The sequence below is a fragment of the Oratosquilla oratoria genome, chromosome 19 (assembly GCF_046742065.1).
Source record: "Oratosquilla oratoria isolate Oo_2021 chromosome 19, ASM4674206v1, whole genome shotgun sequence".
Taxonomy (NCBI): domain Eukaryota; kingdom Metazoa; phylum Arthropoda; class Malacostraca; order Stomatopoda; family Squillidae; genus Oratosquilla; species Oratosquilla oratoria.
The window spans coordinates 10683613-10704798 of NC_134795.1; the positions used below are offsets into that span (position 1 = coordinate 10683613).

Genomic DNA, 21186 nt, shown 5'->3' on the forward strand with positions numbered 1-21186 from the left:
AAGTGAAAGGTTGAGGCATAAAAGGGCCTGGAAGGACTCCAACCAGAATCCTAATAATTGCATTATTAAATGTTTCTGGTTGCAGTAGAGATGAGAGTGAAGGGGAAGAGATCAGTGGTTTGTTTGTGAGAAAGAAGATGGATGTGCTAGTAGTGAGTAAAGTCAAGTTGAAGGGACAGGGGGAGGGTTTGAGTATGGAAGTATTTATTTATCTAATTCTATTATACAGTAAGGGAGCTATGCTCGTGGTGACCCGTCTTTGTATCTTTCAGCATCAAGTTTGTTCTTACATTCTTGAATAGTGTTTGCACACACTGTTGCTTTATCTGGTTTATTCCAGGTATCCACCACTCTGTGTAGGAAGCTATTCTTTTTCAGATCTCTTCTATTATTATCCTTTTTGAGTTTCTTTTCATGTCCTCTTGTTTTTCTGTTGTCCCACTTTGATAAATCATCTCTATCTAGGATTTCCATTCCTTTCATGATTCTATAGTCAGTAGATCTCCTATTTCTCTTCTTTGTTCCAGAGTTGGTAGTTCCAATTTGGACAAGCTTTGTTCGTGTGATAGGAAGTGTGTTGGGAGTGATGTGGGACAAGGGAGAGAAGGAGTGGTTCTGCTGGTAAATGAGGAGCTAGGAAAGTGTGTGATGGAGTGGATGGAAGTGTCTTCGAAGCTAATGTGATTGAAGTTGAAAATGCGATGAGAAAGGCATTTACTCAATTGTATTTACATAATTGTAGTATACAGACAGGAAAGAAGTGATACTCGCTGGATCCTATCTCCTACTCTCCAACTTCTCATACCTAACTTCAAATTCATATACAGTTCCAATTAATCTATAAAATGGTTATGTTTAGATTTGAATTCATGTATTGTTCCAAGCTTTTTCCACCTTACAAGAGAGGTAGCCAAAGTCAATGGCACAAATTTACTCCCACCCATTTCATCCCCACATACTCCACTACTATTCACCACCCCTCCCTCTTTTCTTGGCTCTTCATGGAGCATCAAAAACATCATCCATGCACAACCATTCTTCACTCACACTTATCTCCTACCTCCCTACCCATCTCATGTTTGGATAATAAAAAATTTCTTTATATAACAAATTAATATATTTCAATGAAACTTTATACACAGTTAGTCACATATATAAGGTACAAAAATTACACAATTAGGCCACCATCAGTGGCCACCACTTTCTCCATGTGGGACCAGAATCTGGAGCAGGCCTTGCCAATGGTCTTCTTGTCCATGTTGGCCTTGGCATGACCTCTCATGAGGCCAAACACAAAATAGTCAAAAGGATTACATTCTGGCAATGGGAGGAGCCATAAGTCAGGTGACCAGTGGTAAAGCATGTTGGTGAAGAACTAGGCATGGGCAGTCCTGGACTTGTGCGAAGTGATGAAGTCCTGTCAAAAGATGTAGGGTGCTCCATTAGCCACCCTGTCTATCCAAGGCTCATCCAGGAGACGATTATAGCTGTTGGCAAAAAGGCAGAGGCCATCAGACACAGACCCAAGTTCCATAATATTCCACTCACTGATAACATCAAGAACTATGAGATGGACCAGAAATGCTGAATGCTTGATGATACACACTTTGTCAGGGGAATCAGCCAACAACCTATCATTCTGTCTATTCATGTCCTAAATGAATTTCTTGTCAAATAAGTATATATAAATACATATGTGTATACATATATCACAAGGGAGGTAGCCAAAAAAACAAAGGCATAAAATCCAATCCCACCTATTTCATCCCCACATACTTCACCATTAACCCACTCCCTCCCTTTTACATATATATATATATATATATATATATATATATATATATATATATAAACATATATATATATATATATATATATACACATATATATATATATATATATATATATATATATATATATATATATATACAGACACTCCTCAACTTACGTTTTAGTTACGTTCCGAACGGCCGAACGTAAGTTGAAAATGAACGTAAGTTGTTACTGTACTATACATCCGTAAATTCTATTACCGTATCTTATAAAACACCCCTAAATCATTAATTATACACATAACATTGTAAAATAATAACATTAATTTCAAATAAATTAAATTCAAGCAACATAAATTGAGATGGTGGAGGAGGAGGAGGAGGCAAGGCACGTTCAGTCTGTTGTTTGTGCCATGTAAACAATGGACGCAGCGTCATGCGTAAGTATCGTTTGAACTACGGAGAGCGCGCTAAACTAAAAAATTCACTCAAATTTTTTTTTTACAGTCAGTTCAAACGTAAAATCGAAAAAACGTAAAACGAATGAACATAAGTAGAGGAGCATCTGTATATCAATATCTATATATATATATACTGACTGCATGTTATTGTGGCAAAGTAGCATGCAGTTCATACTTTAGGGTCTACATGGGGTGCCCCTACAGACCAGAACCACACATATAGAGGAAATCTCTGTTCATAGAGACTTGATGACACTTTTATTATACTGCGACTATCCCTCCATTATGCTGTCCCCCCATCCCTTGTTACTGTCCTGTACCACTTCTCTGAATATTCATTTCCTTTTTTGCCTAACCCTGTGGTGGGGGAAAAAAATGCTACCACCAAGTCTTCCCACTTGAGTCATATGAGGCAACAAAAAACGGGATGGGGACTAAGAATCCTGCTACCTGTAGCCGCAAAGGGGACATTACTAAAAAAAAGTAAAGGCATAACAGGGTCTAGGAGTTTTCCAACCAGTACACTAAGGTTTGGGTCTTTTAATGTATGTGGATGTGGTTCAGATGAGAGTAAAAGGGAAGAGATAGGCTGTATGTTTGTGAGAAGAAAGATGGATGTGTTAACATTGAGTGAAACTAAGTTGAAAGGGAGGAGAGTGTGTGAGTTTGGGAGTGCAGTTGGGAGGTTCTCAGGAGTGAAGAGGGGACAAGGGAGAGAAGGGGTGGCTATACTAGTATGTGAAGTGATAGGTAAGCATGTAGTGGAGTGAAAGGAGGTTTCTTTAAGGTTAATGTGGATGAAGGTGAAGCTGGGAAGGGAGATGTGGGTTTTCTTAAGTGCATATGGGCCTGGTAGTGAGAAGAGTGTAGAGGAAAGGGAGGCTTTTTGGATGGATTTAAATGAGTGCATAGAGGGATTAGGGAGAAATGTCAATGTAATTGCATTGGGAGACCTTAATGCTAGGGTAGGAAATGAACCAATAGATGGAGTGATTGGAAAGTAAGGGGTTCCTGGAAAAAATTGTAGTGGAGAGTTATAGGTGGATATGTGTCTTGAGAGTTGATGATAGCAAATAGTGTTTAGGAAAAAAGTTAAGCATAAGTACACATGGGAGAGGGTGGTGAATGGAAGGGTGGTAGATAGAGCATTAATGGGCTATACAGCGGTAACCAGAAACTAAGTAGGAAGAGTTAAGGAAGTACATGTTATAAGGGGAGAGAGTGGGGGAAAATCAGATCATCTTTTGGTGGAAGGTAAGTTGAAAATGGAAGATAGGTGGAGAAAGAGGAAAAGGGCAGAAAGTAGGGAGGTACTAAGAGTGAACTGCTTAAATGAGAAAAAAAGGAAAAGGAATATAAGAAGATGACAGAGGAGTGGGAGGGAATGAAGGATAGAGTAGAACTAGGAGTGCAGGAGGAATGGAGATGGTTCAAGGAGGGAGTCATAAGGTATGCAAAAGTGGTGTGTGGAACAAGGAGGAAATAGAAGGAAGGGTAGTGAGTGGTGGGATGAGGAAGCAAAGAAGGGTGTAGAAGAGAAGAAGCAGGCTTTCATAGATTGGTTATAAAGTAAAGAGAAGAAAGAATAAAGCATAAGATAAAGGAGACAAAGAGGAGAACAGATGTGAAATGGGGTAAGATTATGACAGAAAATTTTGAAAGTAATACACTTTTTTTTAAACGAAGTTAAGAGAGGAAGAGGAAGTGAATCAAGTAGAGAAGGAAAGGTAACAGGTGAAGATGGAGACATGATAATGGAAGAGAAGGTAGTGAGAGAAAGATGGGGAGAGTATTTTAGGGAGTTGCTATATGTGGAGGATAGTTGCAGTGGGAAGTGCTAAGAAAATGAGAGTGATGAGTGAGGAAAATGGGGGAAAAATATGGAAAGCTGAAGTGAAGGCAACTGTTGAGATGATGAGAGCAGGTAAGGCACCTAGGTTGGATGGATGTCATGAAGAATGTCTGAAAAAAGGAGGTACAGTTATAGTGGACTGGCTGGTGAGGTTATTTAATGTTTGTTTAAGAGAGGGTAGAGTGCCAGAGGACTGGAGGAGTGCCTGTATAGTTCCACTTTACAAGGGAAAAGGGGAAAAGTGTGAGTGAAGTAATTTCTGAGGGATCAGTTTGTTAAGTGTAGTTGGGAAGGTTTATGGGAAGGTCTTGATTGAGAGGATTACGAGGGAACAGAGGGAGTAATTGGCAAGGAAAAGGGAAGGAGGAGGGTAGAGGGGAGTGAATTATGTAGGGGATGTAATGGGTGGAGTGGTTTCTATGCCTTTATTATTTGGCTACCTCCCATGTAAGGGGGAAAAAGCCTTTGGTGTAATATATATATATATATATACATATACCAAGGCTTTTTCCCCCTTACAAGGGGGGTAGCCAAAAAGAAAAAGGCACAAAATCAATCCCACCCATTTCATCCCTGAATACACTCCACACCCCTCCACCCTCCCTCTTATCTTAGCACCTCCTGAATGACGGGTCATCCCTGCACCCTGTCCACTGCCCCGGGTCAGAAGCAGTGTCACAAGACACAGCACATCCACAGCAAGGCCGCTTCATCAAATCGGCAACCCCCCCTCTTCGTCCCCCATTGCATAAAATGAGAGGACAGGGAGAAATCCCTTCTGGCTGCGTCATAATTTGCTCACACATACTACCTCACCCCCCATCTACCCGCCCATTCCACCTCATGCTATCACAACATCATCCATATACAACCATTCTCCATTCACCCCTGTCTTCTGTCCTCTCCCGTCCTTCCTCAACAGACATTCCCCTCTTCCCCAAAGCCCCCTTCACCCCATCCATCCACCTCATCCTAGGACGTCTCCTCATGTTCACTCCCTCCACATCTGCCTTCCACACCTCTTTTACTAGTCTTTCTTCACTCATTCTTTCCATGTGTCCAAACCATCCTAATATTCTTTCATCAACCCTATCTCCCAACTCCTTTTCCACCCCGGTTCTCCTCCTCACCTCCTCATTTCTCACTCTATCTAGCCTAGTAACCCCCATCATACTTCTCAGACACCTCATCTCAAACACATTCAAACTCCTTCTCTTATGTTCCATGTTTCTGCCCCATACAGTGCTGTTGGCACAATCACTCCTTCATACAGTCTCCTCTTAGCATCCATTCCCAAATGTCTATTCCTCATTACACTCTTTAATCCACCAAGGCATTTACTCACTTCTCTCAATCTACATTCTACCTCCACTTTCACTCCACCTTTCCCTGCCACATTTGCACCCAAGTATCTAAAACTATCCACTTCCTCCAGTTGCTCTCCCTTAATGCTCACTTCCAGTATACTGCCACTTTCACCCCTTGTACATCTCATCACCTTACTTTTACCCACATTTATCTTTAGCTTTCTTCTATCACATACTCTCCCAAACTCTGTCACCAACTTCCTCAATCCCTCCTCCGATCCTGCCACAAGCGCAGTGTCGTCCGCAAACAACAGCTGGCTCACCTCCCACTTTTCTCCATTTTCTTTAACCATCTCCAATCCCTTGCCCACTACCCTTGCATTTACCTCTCGCACCACCCCATCCATGTATAAGTTGAACAGCCAGGGCAACATAACGCATCCTTGACGAAGTCCCACCTTTACCTCAAACCACTCACTCTCTCCATTTCCAATCCTGACACAAGCTCTACTATTCTCATAAAAACTCTTGACAGCTCCCAGAAGCTTTCCTCCTATCCCGTATATCTGCATAACTAAAAAAAAGAGGTACAGTAATGGTGGACTGGCTGGTGAGGTTATTTAATGTTTGCTGGAGAGAGGGTAGAGTGCTGGAGGACTGGAGGAGTGCCTGTATAGTTCCACTTTACAAGGGAAAGGGGACAAGTGTGAATGTAGTAGTTTCAGAGGGATTAGCTTGTTAAGTGTAGTTGGGAAGGCTTATGGGAGGATCTTGATAGAGAGGATTAGGAGAGGAACAGAGGGAGTAATTGGTGAGGAACAGTGTGGATTTAGGATGGGTAGAGGTTGTGTAGATCAGATTTTTGTGGTAAGACAGATATGTGAGAAAGCTATAGGAAAGGGGAAGGATGTTTTTTGGGCCTTTATGGACCTGGAAAAGCCTTACGACAGGGTAGACAGAAAGGCACTGTGGGAGGTTTTGAGGATATATGGGATAGGAGGAAAACTTCTAGGAGCTGTCAAGAGTTTTTATGAGAGTAGTAGAGCTTGTGTCAGGATTAGAAATGGAGAGAGTGAGTGGTTTGAGGTAAAGGTGGGACTTCATCAAGGATGCGTTATGTCGCCCTGGCTGTTCAACTTATACATGGATGGGGTAGTGCAAGAGGTAAATGCAAGGGTAGTGGGTCAGGGATTGGAGATGGTTAAAGAAAATGGAGAAAAGTGGGAGGTGAGCCAGCTGTTGTTTGCGGACGACACTGCGCTTGTGGCAGGATCTGAGGAGGGATTGAGGAAGTTGGTGACAGAGTTTGGGAGAGTGTGTGATAGAAGAAAGCTGAAGATAAATGTGGGTAAATGTAAGGTGATGAGATGTACAAGGGGTGAAAGTGGCAGTAGTCTGGAAGTGAGCATTAAGGGAGAGCGACTGGAGGAAGTTGATAGTTTTAGATACTTGGGTGCAAAAGTGGCAGGAAAGGGTGGAGTGAAGGTGGAGGTAGAATGTAGATTGAGAGAAACAAGTAAATGCCTTGGTGGATTAAAAAGTGTAATGAGGAATAGACATTTGGGAATGGATGCTAAGAGGAGACTATATGAAGGAGTGATTGTGCCAACAGCACTGTATGGGGCAGAAACATGGAGCATAATAAGTGGTAGCCTATTAAGTTGGACTAGTAATTGGTTGAATGGTCGAAAACAGAGAGTTGTTTTAAATGGAAAAACTTCTAGAGGGAAAAATGTTACAAGTGGAGTTCCTCAGGGTTCCGTTCTTGGGCCACTTCTATTCATAGTATATATCAATGATATAGACCATGGACTAAAATCTACTGTTTCCAAATTTGCTGATGATACAAAACTGTGCGGAGTGGCAAATGATCACTCAAACCAATTAGATATTCAAGAAGATTTAGATAAATTACAGCAATGGTCTGAAAAGTGGCTAATGAAATTTAACACAAGTAAATGCAAGGTAATGCACATAGGTAAAAATAACAGTAAGTACGATTACAAGTTATTTGGAAATTCGTTAACAAAAGTGGATAGTGAAAAAGATCTCGGCGTAATTATCAGTAACGACCTCAAATCATCCAAGCAGTGTATTTCAGCCTTTGAGAAAGCAAATAAGATTCTAGGACTCATTGCGCGATCTTTTGATTTCAAAAGTCCATCACTCATTAACAAGCTATATAAATCGTTAGTTCGTCCACATTTGGACTATGCTGTTTCTGTATGGTCACCCAATCTCATTAAAGACATTGACAGACTGGAAAAAGTACAGCGGCGAGCCACAAAACTGATTCCAAATATCAAAAATAAATCATACGAAAATCAACTAAAACATATGAATCTGTTTTCCCTAAAAAAGCATAGACTCAGAGGTGACTTGATACAGGTCTTTAAGATTTTAAAGGGAATTGACAACATCAAAAGTGACAAAATTTTCACATTGAATGAGAATCAGACAAGAAACAATGGTCTCAAACTGTCCGGAAATAGATTCAATTTGGAAGTAGGTACAAACAACTTTGCCAACCATGTAGTTAATGATTGGAATAAACTTCCTGCACAGGTAGTGCAATGTAGTTCAGTTCGAAGCTTTAAGAATCATTTAGATAAACACCTAAGCAAGATGCTGTAATGATTATAATTTATTTTATATTATTTGTTTTTGTTTTATTATCATTTGTCTGTCTGATTTTCATTTATTAATAGTTATATGTCAATTTATTATTATTTACTATTTACCTGTTTGTTTATTATTTAACTATATCTATGCATTTATGTATTTTATTTGTTATTTACATTATTATAGTTTTTATTTATTATTTTATTATGATACTTTTTTCGCATCCGACCTAGATATGGACCAAAAGGTCTCCTGTCGGCATGCTCCGCCTTTGTAATCCTTTGTAAGAGAGGAAGAGAGAAGGAGTTTGAATGTGTTTGAGATGAGGTGTCTCAGAAGTATGATGGGGGTTACTAGGCTGGATAGTGTGAGAAATGAGGAGGTGAGGAGGAGAACAGGGGTGGAAAGGGGGTTGGGAGATAGGGTTGATGAAAGAGTATTAGGATGGTTTGGACACATGGAAAGAATGAGTGAAGAAAGACTAGTAAAAGAGGTATGGAAGGCAGATGTGGAGGGAGTGAACATGAAGGGACGTCCTAGGATGAGGTGGATGGATGGGGTGAAGGGCGCTTTGGGGAAGAGGGGAATGTCTGTTGAGGAAGGATGGGAGAGGACAGAAGACAGGGATGAATGGAGAATGTTTGTATATGGATGTTGTGATGCATGAGGTGGAATGGGTGGGGGGATGGGGGATGAGGTAGTATGTGTGAGCAAATTTTTTATGCAGCCTGAAGGGATTTCTCCCCGTCTTCTCCTTTATGCCTGGGGGGACGGATAGGGGGGGTCGCCGATTTAATGAAGCGGCCTTGCTGTGGATGTGCTGTGTCTTGCGACACTGCTTCTGACCCAGGGCAGTGGACAAGGTGCAGGGATGACCCGTCATCCAGGAGGTGCTAAGATGAGAGGGAGGGTGGAGGGGTGTGGAGTGTATTCAGGGATGGAATGGGTGGGAATGATTTTATGCCTTTTCCTTTTTGGCCACCTCCCTTGTAAGGGAGAAAAAGCCTTGGTATATGTATGTCTTTCTATATATATATATATATATATATATATATATATATATATATATACATATATATATATGCATATATATATATATGATTAATGGTGATTTGATTTAAAGTCACAATCTCCTCGTTATCGGGAGGCTAGGACAGTGCCCCTTACAGTGGATTTTGTAGCATAGAATTTAATAAACTATGGCCTTAGTCTAATTTGCCCCAAGCAGGGTTCAAATTGTCATCATCTCCACCTCCACTGCAAGTAATGATGCCCTAACCCACTTGGCCAGCAAGCCTCCATATATATATATATATATATATATATATATATATATATATATATATATTTATGTATATATATATATATATATATGTATATATATACACACACACACATATGTATCATTTATTGAACAAGTTCACAAGCAGCAGTCTCTAGGTTGTATTCAAGTTATGCAATAAATCAAAAGAAACCAACACTGTATAACCTACTTACTTGTCAATATATGTTGACACTGTAGACCAAAGTCCATAATTCTTCACTTAATGTTGATACTGAAGTTCAAATTTCTTTGCCCCAAATGGAAAGTTATGCAATATCAGATCAATACCATGGAAGCCAGCCTCATTTCAAAACTTATTTAGTGCATTTTTACATTACCGACATAAACACTGCCACATCTGATAATGAGGGTTATAGCAATTGTCCCTCTTTTCATGATGCTTTTTTGTAGTTTCCTGTTTCTAGCACAGGTCATCGTCCATAGTTCTCAACAGTCCCTTGGTAGCAAAGCAGAAATCTTTTACCTTTTCTTCTACCTCTAAACCAATGTTTGTAATTACCAATAGGAAGTATGACACAGTTAATATTCTCTAGTTATGGAGAAACTGGCCATTCCTAGCTTGGCACACAGCTTTAGTCAATATGACCAAGTGTTTATCTTCTCACCAACAGCCAAGGCATCCACAGTCATGGGCAACCCTGAAAGTAAAAAAAAAACAATTATTAATATCTTTTCTTACAATTCTTCCCCAAATTGATTCAGTATGTATAATAAAAGAACTATATGTTGGACAGGGAGCATCACTGAAAAGCTGGCACTGTCCCGGACCTCCCAGTGTCCAGGTAGGTGTGTTTACCAATTACACCATGGTCGCCTCTCGTGACAACTCACATATTTCCCTTCCCTGGGCCTCTGTCATTCCGGGAATATGAACTGCTGCGGGATCCTACTCACTGTGTCATGTTGGATAGGAAGCATCACTGAAAAGCTGGCACCTCCCAGGAATTGAACCCAGGACCTCCCACTGTCTGAGGAGGCATGCTTACCAATTACCCCAGTCACCTCTAGTGACCACTCGCACACTTTATAGATAAAACATTACCATCAACAATGTGAAACATGACCTTAGAATATATATATTAAATCTCTCAACTCATTTTGTGACATAGTCACATATTTTTCTTTTTACTGTGTGCAACTGTGGTGGGGGGAAAGAATACTGCCACCAAGTCTTCCCACTTGAGTCGTAAGAGGCAACAAAAACGGGACAAAGATTAGGACTAAGCATCCTTCTCCCTATAGCACCAAAGGGGACATTTCTAAAAAAAACGTAAAGGCATAAGAGGATCTGGGAAGTGCTAAGAAAATGACCATGATGAGTGAGGAAAATAGAGGAGAAATAAGGAAAGATGAAGTGAAGGCAGTTGTTAAGATGATGAGAGCCAGTAAGGCAACTGGGTTGGATGGATGTCATGCAGAATGTCTGTAAAAAGGAGGTACAGTGATGGTGGACTGGCTGGTGAATTTATTTAATGCTTGTTTAAGAGAGGGTAGAGTGCTGGAGGACTGGAGGAATGCCTGTATAGTTCCACTTTACAAGGGAAAAGGGGGCAAGTGTGGTTGTAGTAGTTTCAGAGGGATCAGCTTGTTAACCCCTTCCATACGGTGCCGCACACGTAGGCGTCATGGACTTAGATCTCGGTGGCAGCATCCAATGCCAGCCGTACGACGTGTCGTAATAATACTCGCATCATAAAATATAGTCACCGCTTATATCGATCGTTCTCTCTTCACCCGTGAATTTTTATAACCATAGAAAATGCGATTACAAAAGAATTAGAAAGAATGTCATTATGGAGGGGCGACTACAATAAATATAATCAAGACGCCGATATGGCAGCCTCGCGAATACACTCGCTCCCCATGACGCCTACGTGTAATTGGGAAGGTTTATGGTAAGGTCTTCACTGAAAGGGTTAGGAGAGGAACAGAGGGAGTAATTGGTGACAAACAATGTGGATTTAGGACAGGTAGGAGTTGTGTAGATCAGATTTTTTTGTTAAGACAGCTTTAGGAAAAGACAGTGGTGAGAAAGCTATAGAAAAAGGTAAGGATATTCATTGGGCTTTTATAGATCAGGAAAAGGCTTATGACAGGGTAGACAGGAAGGCACTGTGGGAGGTATTGCAAATATATGGGATAGGAGGAAAGCTGTTAACCTCTTAAGTACGGGCCTTAAATCTTGCGGGCAGCAGCCGATGCCAGCCGTAAGATGTGTCATAATAATACTCGCATCATAAAATATAGTCACCGCTTATATCGCTCGTTCTCTCTTTCACCCGTGAATTTTGATAACCATAGAAAATGTGATTACAGACAGTTTAGAGAGTATGTCATTACGGAGGGGCAACTACAATAAATATAATCAAGATGCCGATATGGCAGCCTCGCGCATCCACTTGCTCCTCATGACGCCTACGTATGCGGCACCGTATGGAAGGGGTTAAAAGGGGGAGTGGGTAAGGGATGGAGGGTGAGGGAGTATGTGTGAAAAATAAATTGATGCAGCCCAAAGGGATTTTTCCCATCTTCATTTCTGCATGAGGAGACAGAGAGGGAGTCACCAAGTTAATGAAATAGCCTTGCTGTGGATGTGCTGTCTTGCAACACTGCTTCTGATCCATGGCAATGGGTGAGATGCAGGGATGACCAAGGTAAGAGGGAGGGAAGGGGGTGGACGGGAATGGAGTATGTGGGGATGGAATGGGTGAGAGTGGTTTTTATGCCTGTTTTTTGGCTACCTCCCATGTAAGGGGGAAAAAGCCTTTGGTATAGGTAAGTATGGATGTTTAGATCTTTTTGTAGTAGCCTACAGTCCTCTTTGTTTTGTTTTTTCTCTGTGTGGGATTGCTTTTATGTGAAAGGTTGAAGATTGTTGTTGTTGTTGTCATTCCCGAGACTGGCTGAGCAGTCCCATCTCCCTGAGGAATGCCAGCTGAACAGGGTTTTCCCACACATCCTTTATAGAGTGTATATTGTGTTTTTGGCGTGTATGATTGTGTACAATGTAGTCTTCCAAAATGTGTTGTATAGTATGGGGTGAAGTGTTACATCCTGGACAGCTATCTGTGATGCTGACAACCAGCCACTTCTGGTAACATAGAAGGGCTGGATGGTGGCTGCACTGCAGTCTGGCGAGGTGGACTCTGTCCTTTCAAGGGAAGAGAAGATTTAGAGGGATGGATATCAGGGGGTCTGGCATGCAGTATGGTATTGTTTTCTAGTTTGTTGATTGAGTAGTGAGTGATTTTATAATGGATATGCATCTGGAGGCTGGTGTCTGGTGGTTGTGGAGGAAGAGATGAGAGTATCTGTGTGTAATATAGGTATTTGGATGTTGTTTTGATGTTTCTTGGTGTGTGGGTGTTTTGCTATGTAGTGTAGTGGGTGTGCTGTGTTTATGGAGGCTGCAGCAAGTGTGTGTGCCTCTCAGGTTTTAGTTCCTTATGTATTCAAGGGCATCTCCCCCTTCCCTCCCCAACTACCTGGGTCAGAAGCAATGGTGCAAGAAACATGTGTACCAAGAGAAGATGAGGAGAACAGTGTCAATTTATCATCCATTCACAACCATCCTCCACTTGTACCTATGCCTTCTGTCCTTCATGTTCAATAGAGAGAAATGAGTTGTGGCATCCCACAGGGGTCAGTACTAGCTCTGATAATGTTTGCTATATATGTAAATGACATGGACAAAGGTACTGAAAGTTACAGGAACTGCTTTGCGGATGACGCAAAATTATTAAAGAGAATAAACTCCGAAATAGACTGCGACTCATTACAGAGTGATCTGAACAAAGTCTCAGAGTGGAGCAAGAGATTGGAGGTAGAATTCAACATCAAGGAGTGCAGTATAATTGAATTTGGAAAAAGCAAGAAGAGAATATCAGGACAGTATAAAATTGACGGAAAAGAAGTAAAGAAAGTAAATTCTGAAAGGGACCTAGGAGTAATCATCACCAAAGGCATATTGCCAGATAAACATATAAATAAAATAGTTGGAGAAATATACAATTTGTTGAGATCAATAAAGGTGGCCTGGATTACCTGGATTAGGAAATTATTAAGAAAATATTACAAATATTGATAAGGCCAAAACTGGGATATGCAGTGCTGATATGGTCACCCAGTACAAAAAAGAAAAATTGAGTCCTCCTTATAACGTAGTTCTTTATCCGGTAAATTCATAGTTATGGTATTTGGTAATTACTACCCTCGATTCTATTTACAGTAAGAAAAATTCACAGATACGGTATCCACTAGATATTCTGAAGAGCAGGGAGAAGGTACATCTGCCATATCCTATTATTACATGTTACAATGGGTTCGGTATACGGTAATTTCAATTTGCGGTAAGGTTTTCAGGAATGCATATGTACCATATAACGAGGACTTACTGTATAAGAAAATTAGAAAGAATACAAAGAGCAATGACAAAGATGGCCCCAATACTTTCAAACCTGACATATGAACAAAGATTGGCTGAACTGGAATTGCCAACCCTGGAACAAAGAAGAGAATGAGGGGACCTACTAATCATCTACAGAATTATGAATGGAAAAGAGCACCTTGATAGAGAGGACTTATTAAAGTGGGAGAGAGGAAAAACAAGAGGAATTGCAATGAAACTCAAAAAAGATAACTACAGAAGAGACCTGAAAAAGAACAGCTTCCCACACAGAGTGATAGATATATGGAAGAAATTGGATGAAAAAATAGTGTGTGCAAACACAATACAAGAATTTAAGAACAAACTTGATCTTGTGAGATACAAAAACAGGTCACCACAAGCATAGCTCCCCTTCCTGTATAATACAACTAGGTAAATACAAATGCAGGAGGTAATAAAGTGCTCACCTGGATGGTCGATGAACTTGTTACTGTAGGTGGTGTTACTGCTCTGCTGGATTCAGGCAAGAACACAGCTGAGGAAGTAGTAGGCACTATGGTTCCACTCCAAATGCTGCTTGTTATCTTGGCAGCTGCACCTGCAGTTTTGCTAACATTGGCAGTAAGGTGGTCCTGCATGGTGGTGGGAGGTTGGGACATGTCAGCAGGCACTGATCCATCAACTTCCCCTCTGCCACATGGATGAGCAGTTTGGCTAAGCTGTGGGAAAATATCACATATCAGAAATCATGAAACTCCATCTCTACAAAACAAAGAAGAAACTAGTATCAATTAACCCTTATACAACATATGAGTCATTCATTCAACCTTTAGATACTTCACAAACTATACAAAATAAAGTACTGAGAATAATAATAGGATGCACCAAAACCACCTCCAATAGAACACCTTCACTCAGAAACCTAAATCCTCCCTACAGGAAATCATATGAAAATTATAGCAACAAAGTTCTATGCTAAAGTCCTCAACCCCACTCACCTATCTCATTATATCACACATGTACAACCAACTGAATATCAAAACAAAAGCATACTATCCAAACATATAGAACCTATCACCTGTACCACATTCACATCACATTACAAGCATTATAGTACTGATCACCAAAATTCAATATACCCCTCCTAGACATCAGCCCAACAGAAAATTTGCTCTCAAGAAAAGCAAGAACCATGCTAGCATACTTGCATTCAAGATACCATCCAATATTTAAACAGTACCAAAACACAATATACCTGGTCTCAGAATCAAACTGCCCTACATGCAACCATCACCCAGATGACACTCAACACCTCATCCTACATTGCCATCACTATCTCTAGACAACACAATAGTTCTTTCTTATGTGACCTATGGTTCTGTCCAGTAGTCATTGCTGGTTATCTGGGAGCTGTGGGTGTCCTGCAAGAGAGACCTGGGGCAATCAACTGACTGGTTAAGTTAAATGAACCATATAAATCATTCTATCTATATGTGGGCCCAGTGGTCATGGGATATGTAAGATATGTCTGCTGAAATGCAATTGTATTCAGCGAAAGAAAGAAGAAACTATGTGAAACAACAACAAAGAATACAAACTCATAAAATGTGTGCATGTAAAAAAAAAATATCAATTCAATTATTGTTTTGTCTCTCTTGCAGAAGACCCACAACTCCCAAGTAACAAATATCAAGCAACAACCAACAGACACTCCGACAAATCAATCAAGGAAGAAATATCATTATCCAGGGATAGATGGTGTGTGGCACTGTAGCATATGCTCAGTGTCCCCTGCATGATGGCCAAATCTAGGGCAGCTTGATTCTGTTGGCCAGGCCCACTTTGTGATAGTACTATTTTACAGTTGAATCAAACAATTAATCCTTTCCTTCACAAGACCTGCAGTCTTCAGGTAACCAGCAACAGCTTCTGGATGGATCCACAAGTCACTCAGGAGAGATATAGTGAACACTGATAAGTTAACTGCTGATAAGCTAAACAGCCTCAAGATAGATTTTGATTTCCAGTTAATAAACTATAATGTTACTTCTCTCTTTACCTGTGTTCCAGGTTTTGACCTAATTGAATTCCTCTTAGATGAACCTCTTCCTATCCCCACCATGATACAATTAATCAAACTTTGTTTTGTTGATTCCAAATTTGTTTTTAATGATGAATTTTAAGAGTAAAAAATTTGGTATGGCCATGGGGAATCCATTGTCCCCAGTGCTAAGTAATATATATATATATGGAATTTGTTTAAGAATGTATATTAAAAAGCATTCTCCCTCATGTTATTTGATATAGATATATCAATGACATATTTTGTATATTGCCCAATAATTACAATCTAGAGTACTTTTTGTCAAACTTCAATGGATTAGTCACTTCTATTAAATTCATGATTGAGGCAGAACAAAATAATTGACTCACATTTCTTGATGTTTTAGTTCACAGATGTGGAAGATCTTCCAAGTTTGATATTTACAGGAAGCCAATTATTGTTTAATCATATCTTCATCATTACTCCTCACACCATAATAGAACAAAAAGATCAGTTTTATCTTCACATTTCTTAGAGCTTTGAGAGTGTGTAGCCCTGAGATTTTAGACAATGAAATTCATAAGATTTATGAAATAGGTTTCTCCTTGAAGTATCCATAATATTTTAATTATGCATCTTTGAGCATGTCAAAGAAAACATTCTATGGCAAGATCACAAAAGAAAAATTTTGTAGTAAAAATTTTCTTGTTCTCCCACACAATAATTTTGTTTGATATAAATACAGTACTGCATTTGAGAATAACAACACAAGTCAAGAACTTATTCATCCAAAATTCACCTGGATGTAGTGACAGCTGTGTATATCTCCCCTTGTATAAATTGCATCAAATATTATGTTGGGCAAATTGTAAAAACTTTGGAATGCAGGCAGAAACAACAGATATATAGCATTAGGACAGATCAAGAATTCAATGCTTTATAAATGTGAGGGATGATAACCACTCTGGAATAACTTACATACATACATATACCAAAGGTTTTTTCCCCTTACACAGGGGGTAGCCAAAAAGAAAAAGGCATAGAAACCACTCCCACCCATTCCATTTCCTATATATTCCACTCCCCTCCACCTTCCTCCCTCCCTCTTATCTTGGCACCTCCTGGATGACAGGTCATCCCTACATCCTGTCCACTGCCCTGGGTCAGAAGCAGTGTTGCAAGACAATAACTTGCAGAAGATTATTACAAATAAAACTTTCATTGATAGGAACTGCATTAAATCTAGCTTTACTAAACTTACTAAACTTTACTTAACTTAATAATTTGAATAAAAGTCCTGGGATAAGCTAGATAAATTTATCATTATGAAAACTGTCAAACAGTCCACAGACACAGACTTAGTGTAAGGTGTGAGGTCACATCATGAATATATAAGGACTGCACACCTCAACTTAATACTCACATTGGATATACCCATTGTACCCTTAGCTGACACTTGACTTTCCACCAGCAAGAAGGTGCTATAAAACATCACAAATTACACCATAACCAAGGAATTTGTAGGGAGATATTCATTCCACTAGAATCATTGGTAGTTGTGAACACCCATGATGACTTTAACTGGTCAAAACAATACTTATCAGAGATAGAGCCCTATTCATCAACATCTAATCCAACATGTTCTCCATCATTACTCTTTTAATTCTTCCCTTGAACATCACCTGACATCTTCCTCCTCCTCCTCCTCCTCCCCCTCTTACACCTCCCAACACCCTTTACCCCCTACAACCATCTTGACCTCTACAAGGCTCTAATGATCTATGCAGCTGCCAGGGAAAACCCCCCTCTCCTCCTCCCTCTCTCATTACCAATTTCAGTGACCTCACCAAGGCCCTTTCCAAAGCATGAAACCCACCTACCTCCCTCCTCCTTCTTCCTCCTTGCCCAAACCCTCACCTACCCCATCCTATCCCACTCTTAAGATTTGACAGCACCACAAGCATATATAAAATTTGTGAAACCTTTTACATGTCCCAATGTTCATTTTAGATGTACTGTAAGTACCATCCATTATATGTACTAATTTTTCATTCATGTTATAATGTTTCTATTACACCAACTATAATTATTTGTCTAATGTCATTACAGACAATCCTAAAGATGTCTTATCAAAAATGAAATGTTGAAATAGAGGGAAGATTATACAAATTTAGATTATGCTCATCTACCTGAAGGAAAAAACCATCATTAGAAAATTGAGAATACTAGAAAAAAGTCACTACAAAAATGTGGTCGTTTTCAACTCCATGTGTCTTAAGAATCTATTCCCTTCTTTTCCATACATACATACATACACACATATAATATATATATATATATATATATATATATATATATACCAACAGCTTTTTTCCCCCTTGTAAGGAAGGTAAACAAGTTAAGGGCACATATGTACTCCGACCATTCCACTCCCATCCATCATCCTTTCCCCCCTCTCATCTTGGCTCATGTTTTATATATATATATATATATATATATATATATATATATATATACATATATATATATATATACACAAAAATGCTTATATATATACATATACACACACATATACAAATGCATATATATATATATATATATATATATATGTATATACATATATATATATACATGTATATATTTATTTTTTCCAATTCTCATATTTAGATCTGAACTCTTGTATTGTTTGAGCTTGGGCTTTATCACCTAAGCTATTCCACATATTTATATATCTATATAGAAAGCTATTTCTTCACATTCTTTCGACATGTGGTCTTTCTTAATTTACTCCCATGACCTCTTAAAGCCTTCCCATCTTCAATCATGAGTGTATTTACCTAGTTGTATTTTATGGGAAGGGGACCTATGCTCGTGGTGTCCTGTTTTCATATCTCGTTTTATCTAGCCTGTTTTTATATTCGTGTATCGTTTTTGCACACACCACATTTTCATCTAACTTGTTCCAAACGTCTATTACCCTGTGGGGAAAGCTGTTCTTTTTCAGGTCTCTTCTATAATTGTCTTTTTTTATTTTCTTTCCATGTCCTCTTGTATCTCTACCATCCCATTTCATTAGATCCTCTCTATCAATTAATTCCATGCCTTTCATGATTCTATATATAGTTATCAAGTCTCCGCCCTCTCTTCTTTGTTCCAATGTCTGCAGTTAAAGTTTTGCCAGCTTCTCCTCTGAGAACGTTGATGCCAATTTCATAATTGCTCTTTGTATTCTTTCAAGTTTTGTTATACATTTTTTTGTACTTGGTGACCATGTCGACGCTGCATACTCCAATTTTGGTCTTATCATAGTGACTAGTATTTTCTTAATCATTTCTTCATCTTCAAGTTTGTGACACATGATCTTCCTTGTCTAAACCCAAACTACCTTGGATTTGTTACATTTATTTTTTTTCCAAATACTTCACCCACCTAATTTTGATAATTCTTTCACAAGTTTTAGCTACCGTACTTCTAAGAGAGACCAGTCTATAGTTTGTAGGATCTTCTTTGTTCCCCCCTTATATATTGGTACAATATTTGCTCTTTTCCAATCTTCTGGAACTTTTCCTTCTTTCAATGAACTGCTTATTAGACATGTATTTTGTCTTTTAGTTCATTCCTGCATTCTCTCAAAATCCAGTTTACCATTTCCTTTAGACCATGCGATTTTCTTACATCGAGATTACTCAAGTGATTCATTATTTCATTCTTTGTTACTTCTATCTCTTTCATAGGGGTGACTTTCCCCTCCCACTCAACATCTCTAAGTTGTATATTCTCTCTCATAAACACTGATTTAAAATGCTTGTTCATAATTTCTGCCATTTCTATTTCCTCTGTGTATTCTATTCCTCCTTGTCATACTTTCACTAATTCTTGTTTGTTTTTCAGTTTGTGGTTTACAAGCCTATAAAATAGTTTTGGTTGATCTTTATCTTTTTCTATGACATCCTTTTCGTATTTTCTCTTTTCTTCTCTGCGCACTTGTACATATTCATTTCTATAACTAGTATATTTTTTTCATTTTTCGGGTTTTCTGTCTTTCCTATTTTATGCGAGCTTTATCCCTCTTATCTTTTAAGTCGCTACAGCTTTTGTTGTACCAACATTTTACATTTCCTTTTTCTTGTTTTTGTCTTGGGACATACTTTTCCACTCCTACCTTATAAATTTTTGTCAAGATTTTCCATTTCTCTTCTACTGTTGTTTTCTCTTTGCATATCCTTTCCCAGTCTGCTTTTTAAAAAAATCTTCTTATTTGATAAAAAAAAAAAAATTCCATACATCATTCTTCCCTTTCTATATTGTTCATTTTTTCCCATGTATTTTACTTCATTTAGTTCCAGTTCTACTAATATGTGGTCGTTTTTACTTAGTGGTGTCTTATATTCAATCTTGTCCACTATTTCAGGTTCTGATGTGATTATTAGGTCTAGTCTCGATGGCTCTTCGTCATTTCTATACTTAGTATTCTCTTGTATACATTGTGTCATTGTATATTCTATAATCATATCAAGTAGTACATTTCCCCATACGTTGCTTCACTGTCATCTCTTCCCTGCAGATTTCTTTAAAACTAAAGTCACCCATTATAACTATTCTTCCTCCACCTTCCATTATCTTATTTAGTGTTATCCATGTGTCTTTTAACATATTCTTGTGTTCTCACTCTTCCCACAAAGCTGTTTTAGGAGGCACATACTGGTAATTTACCACAAACTTCCTGCTCTCCTTGTCCCTGTCCTCTATTTCCATCATAATCATCTCCACTCTATTGTTTCAATATGTAACATTCCTCACATTTATATCCTTCTTAGTCAGGAACATAACTCCACCACCTTGTTTTACTTCTCTGTTTCTAATCCAATAATTATATACACCATGTCCTACACTGTTGGGTGGTAATGGACCTTTCAATTTTGTCTCCACAATTCCCATTATGTCAGGTTCTTTTTCCTTCAGGTAATCATTCAGTTCATCCAAGCCTGTTATTAATCCATCTATATTTGTGAAGGACACTTTTAATTTTCTGTTACCTCCATCCTGTTTTGTTTCCCTTCTGTTTTTCTCTCCTATGAACCATTTCCTCACTTTCATATCCACTATTCTTCAATTGAATTTATCTTGGTCTGACTCTGTTCTGTTCTTGTTTTTTTCTTTAACTTAGATTCTTTTTGTTTTTGTTTTTTCCTCTCTTTCCACTTTATTCATCTCTCTTTTTATCCATACCTGTTTGTACTGATCACTTTCTGCTAGTTTCCCTGTTTTTGATAAGACATTCTCTGCTGTTTGTGACCTGAATTTAAACTTAATTACTCTGGTCTTGTCTAGACTGTATTTCTCTAGTCTATATTATTCTTCAAATTCTTTTCCTATTTCCTGTTCACCTTCTTGAA

General features: G+C 38.9%; 1 protein-coding gene across 4 annotated transcripts in view; it reads right to left on the reverse strand.

Annotated features, from left to right (window-relative positions):
• Nucleotides 1-1094: 1094 nt before the first annotated feature.
• The window catches only part of LOC143035728 (uncharacterized), a 115591-nt gene continuing 95499 nt past the window's right edge, over nucleotides 1095-21186 (reverse strand). For 2 of the 4 annotated variants that reach the window (XM_076202628.1, XM_076202632.1), the window contains 3 exons: nucleotides 14214-14465; nucleotides 9512-9997; nucleotides 1095-1487 (listed from right to left, as the gene is read on the reverse strand). In XM_076202628.1, the coding sequence (XP_076058743.1) occupies nucleotides 9986-9997; nucleotides 14214-14465 (264 nt within the window). In that variant the 3' untranslated portion in view covers nucleotides 1095-1487; nucleotides 9512-9985. Of the gene's footprint in view, nucleotides 1488-9511; nucleotides 9998-14213; nucleotides 14466-21186 lie in introns of those variants that run through there. The other 2 variants (XM_076202631.1, XM_076202630.1) reach the window with 2 other exon arrangements.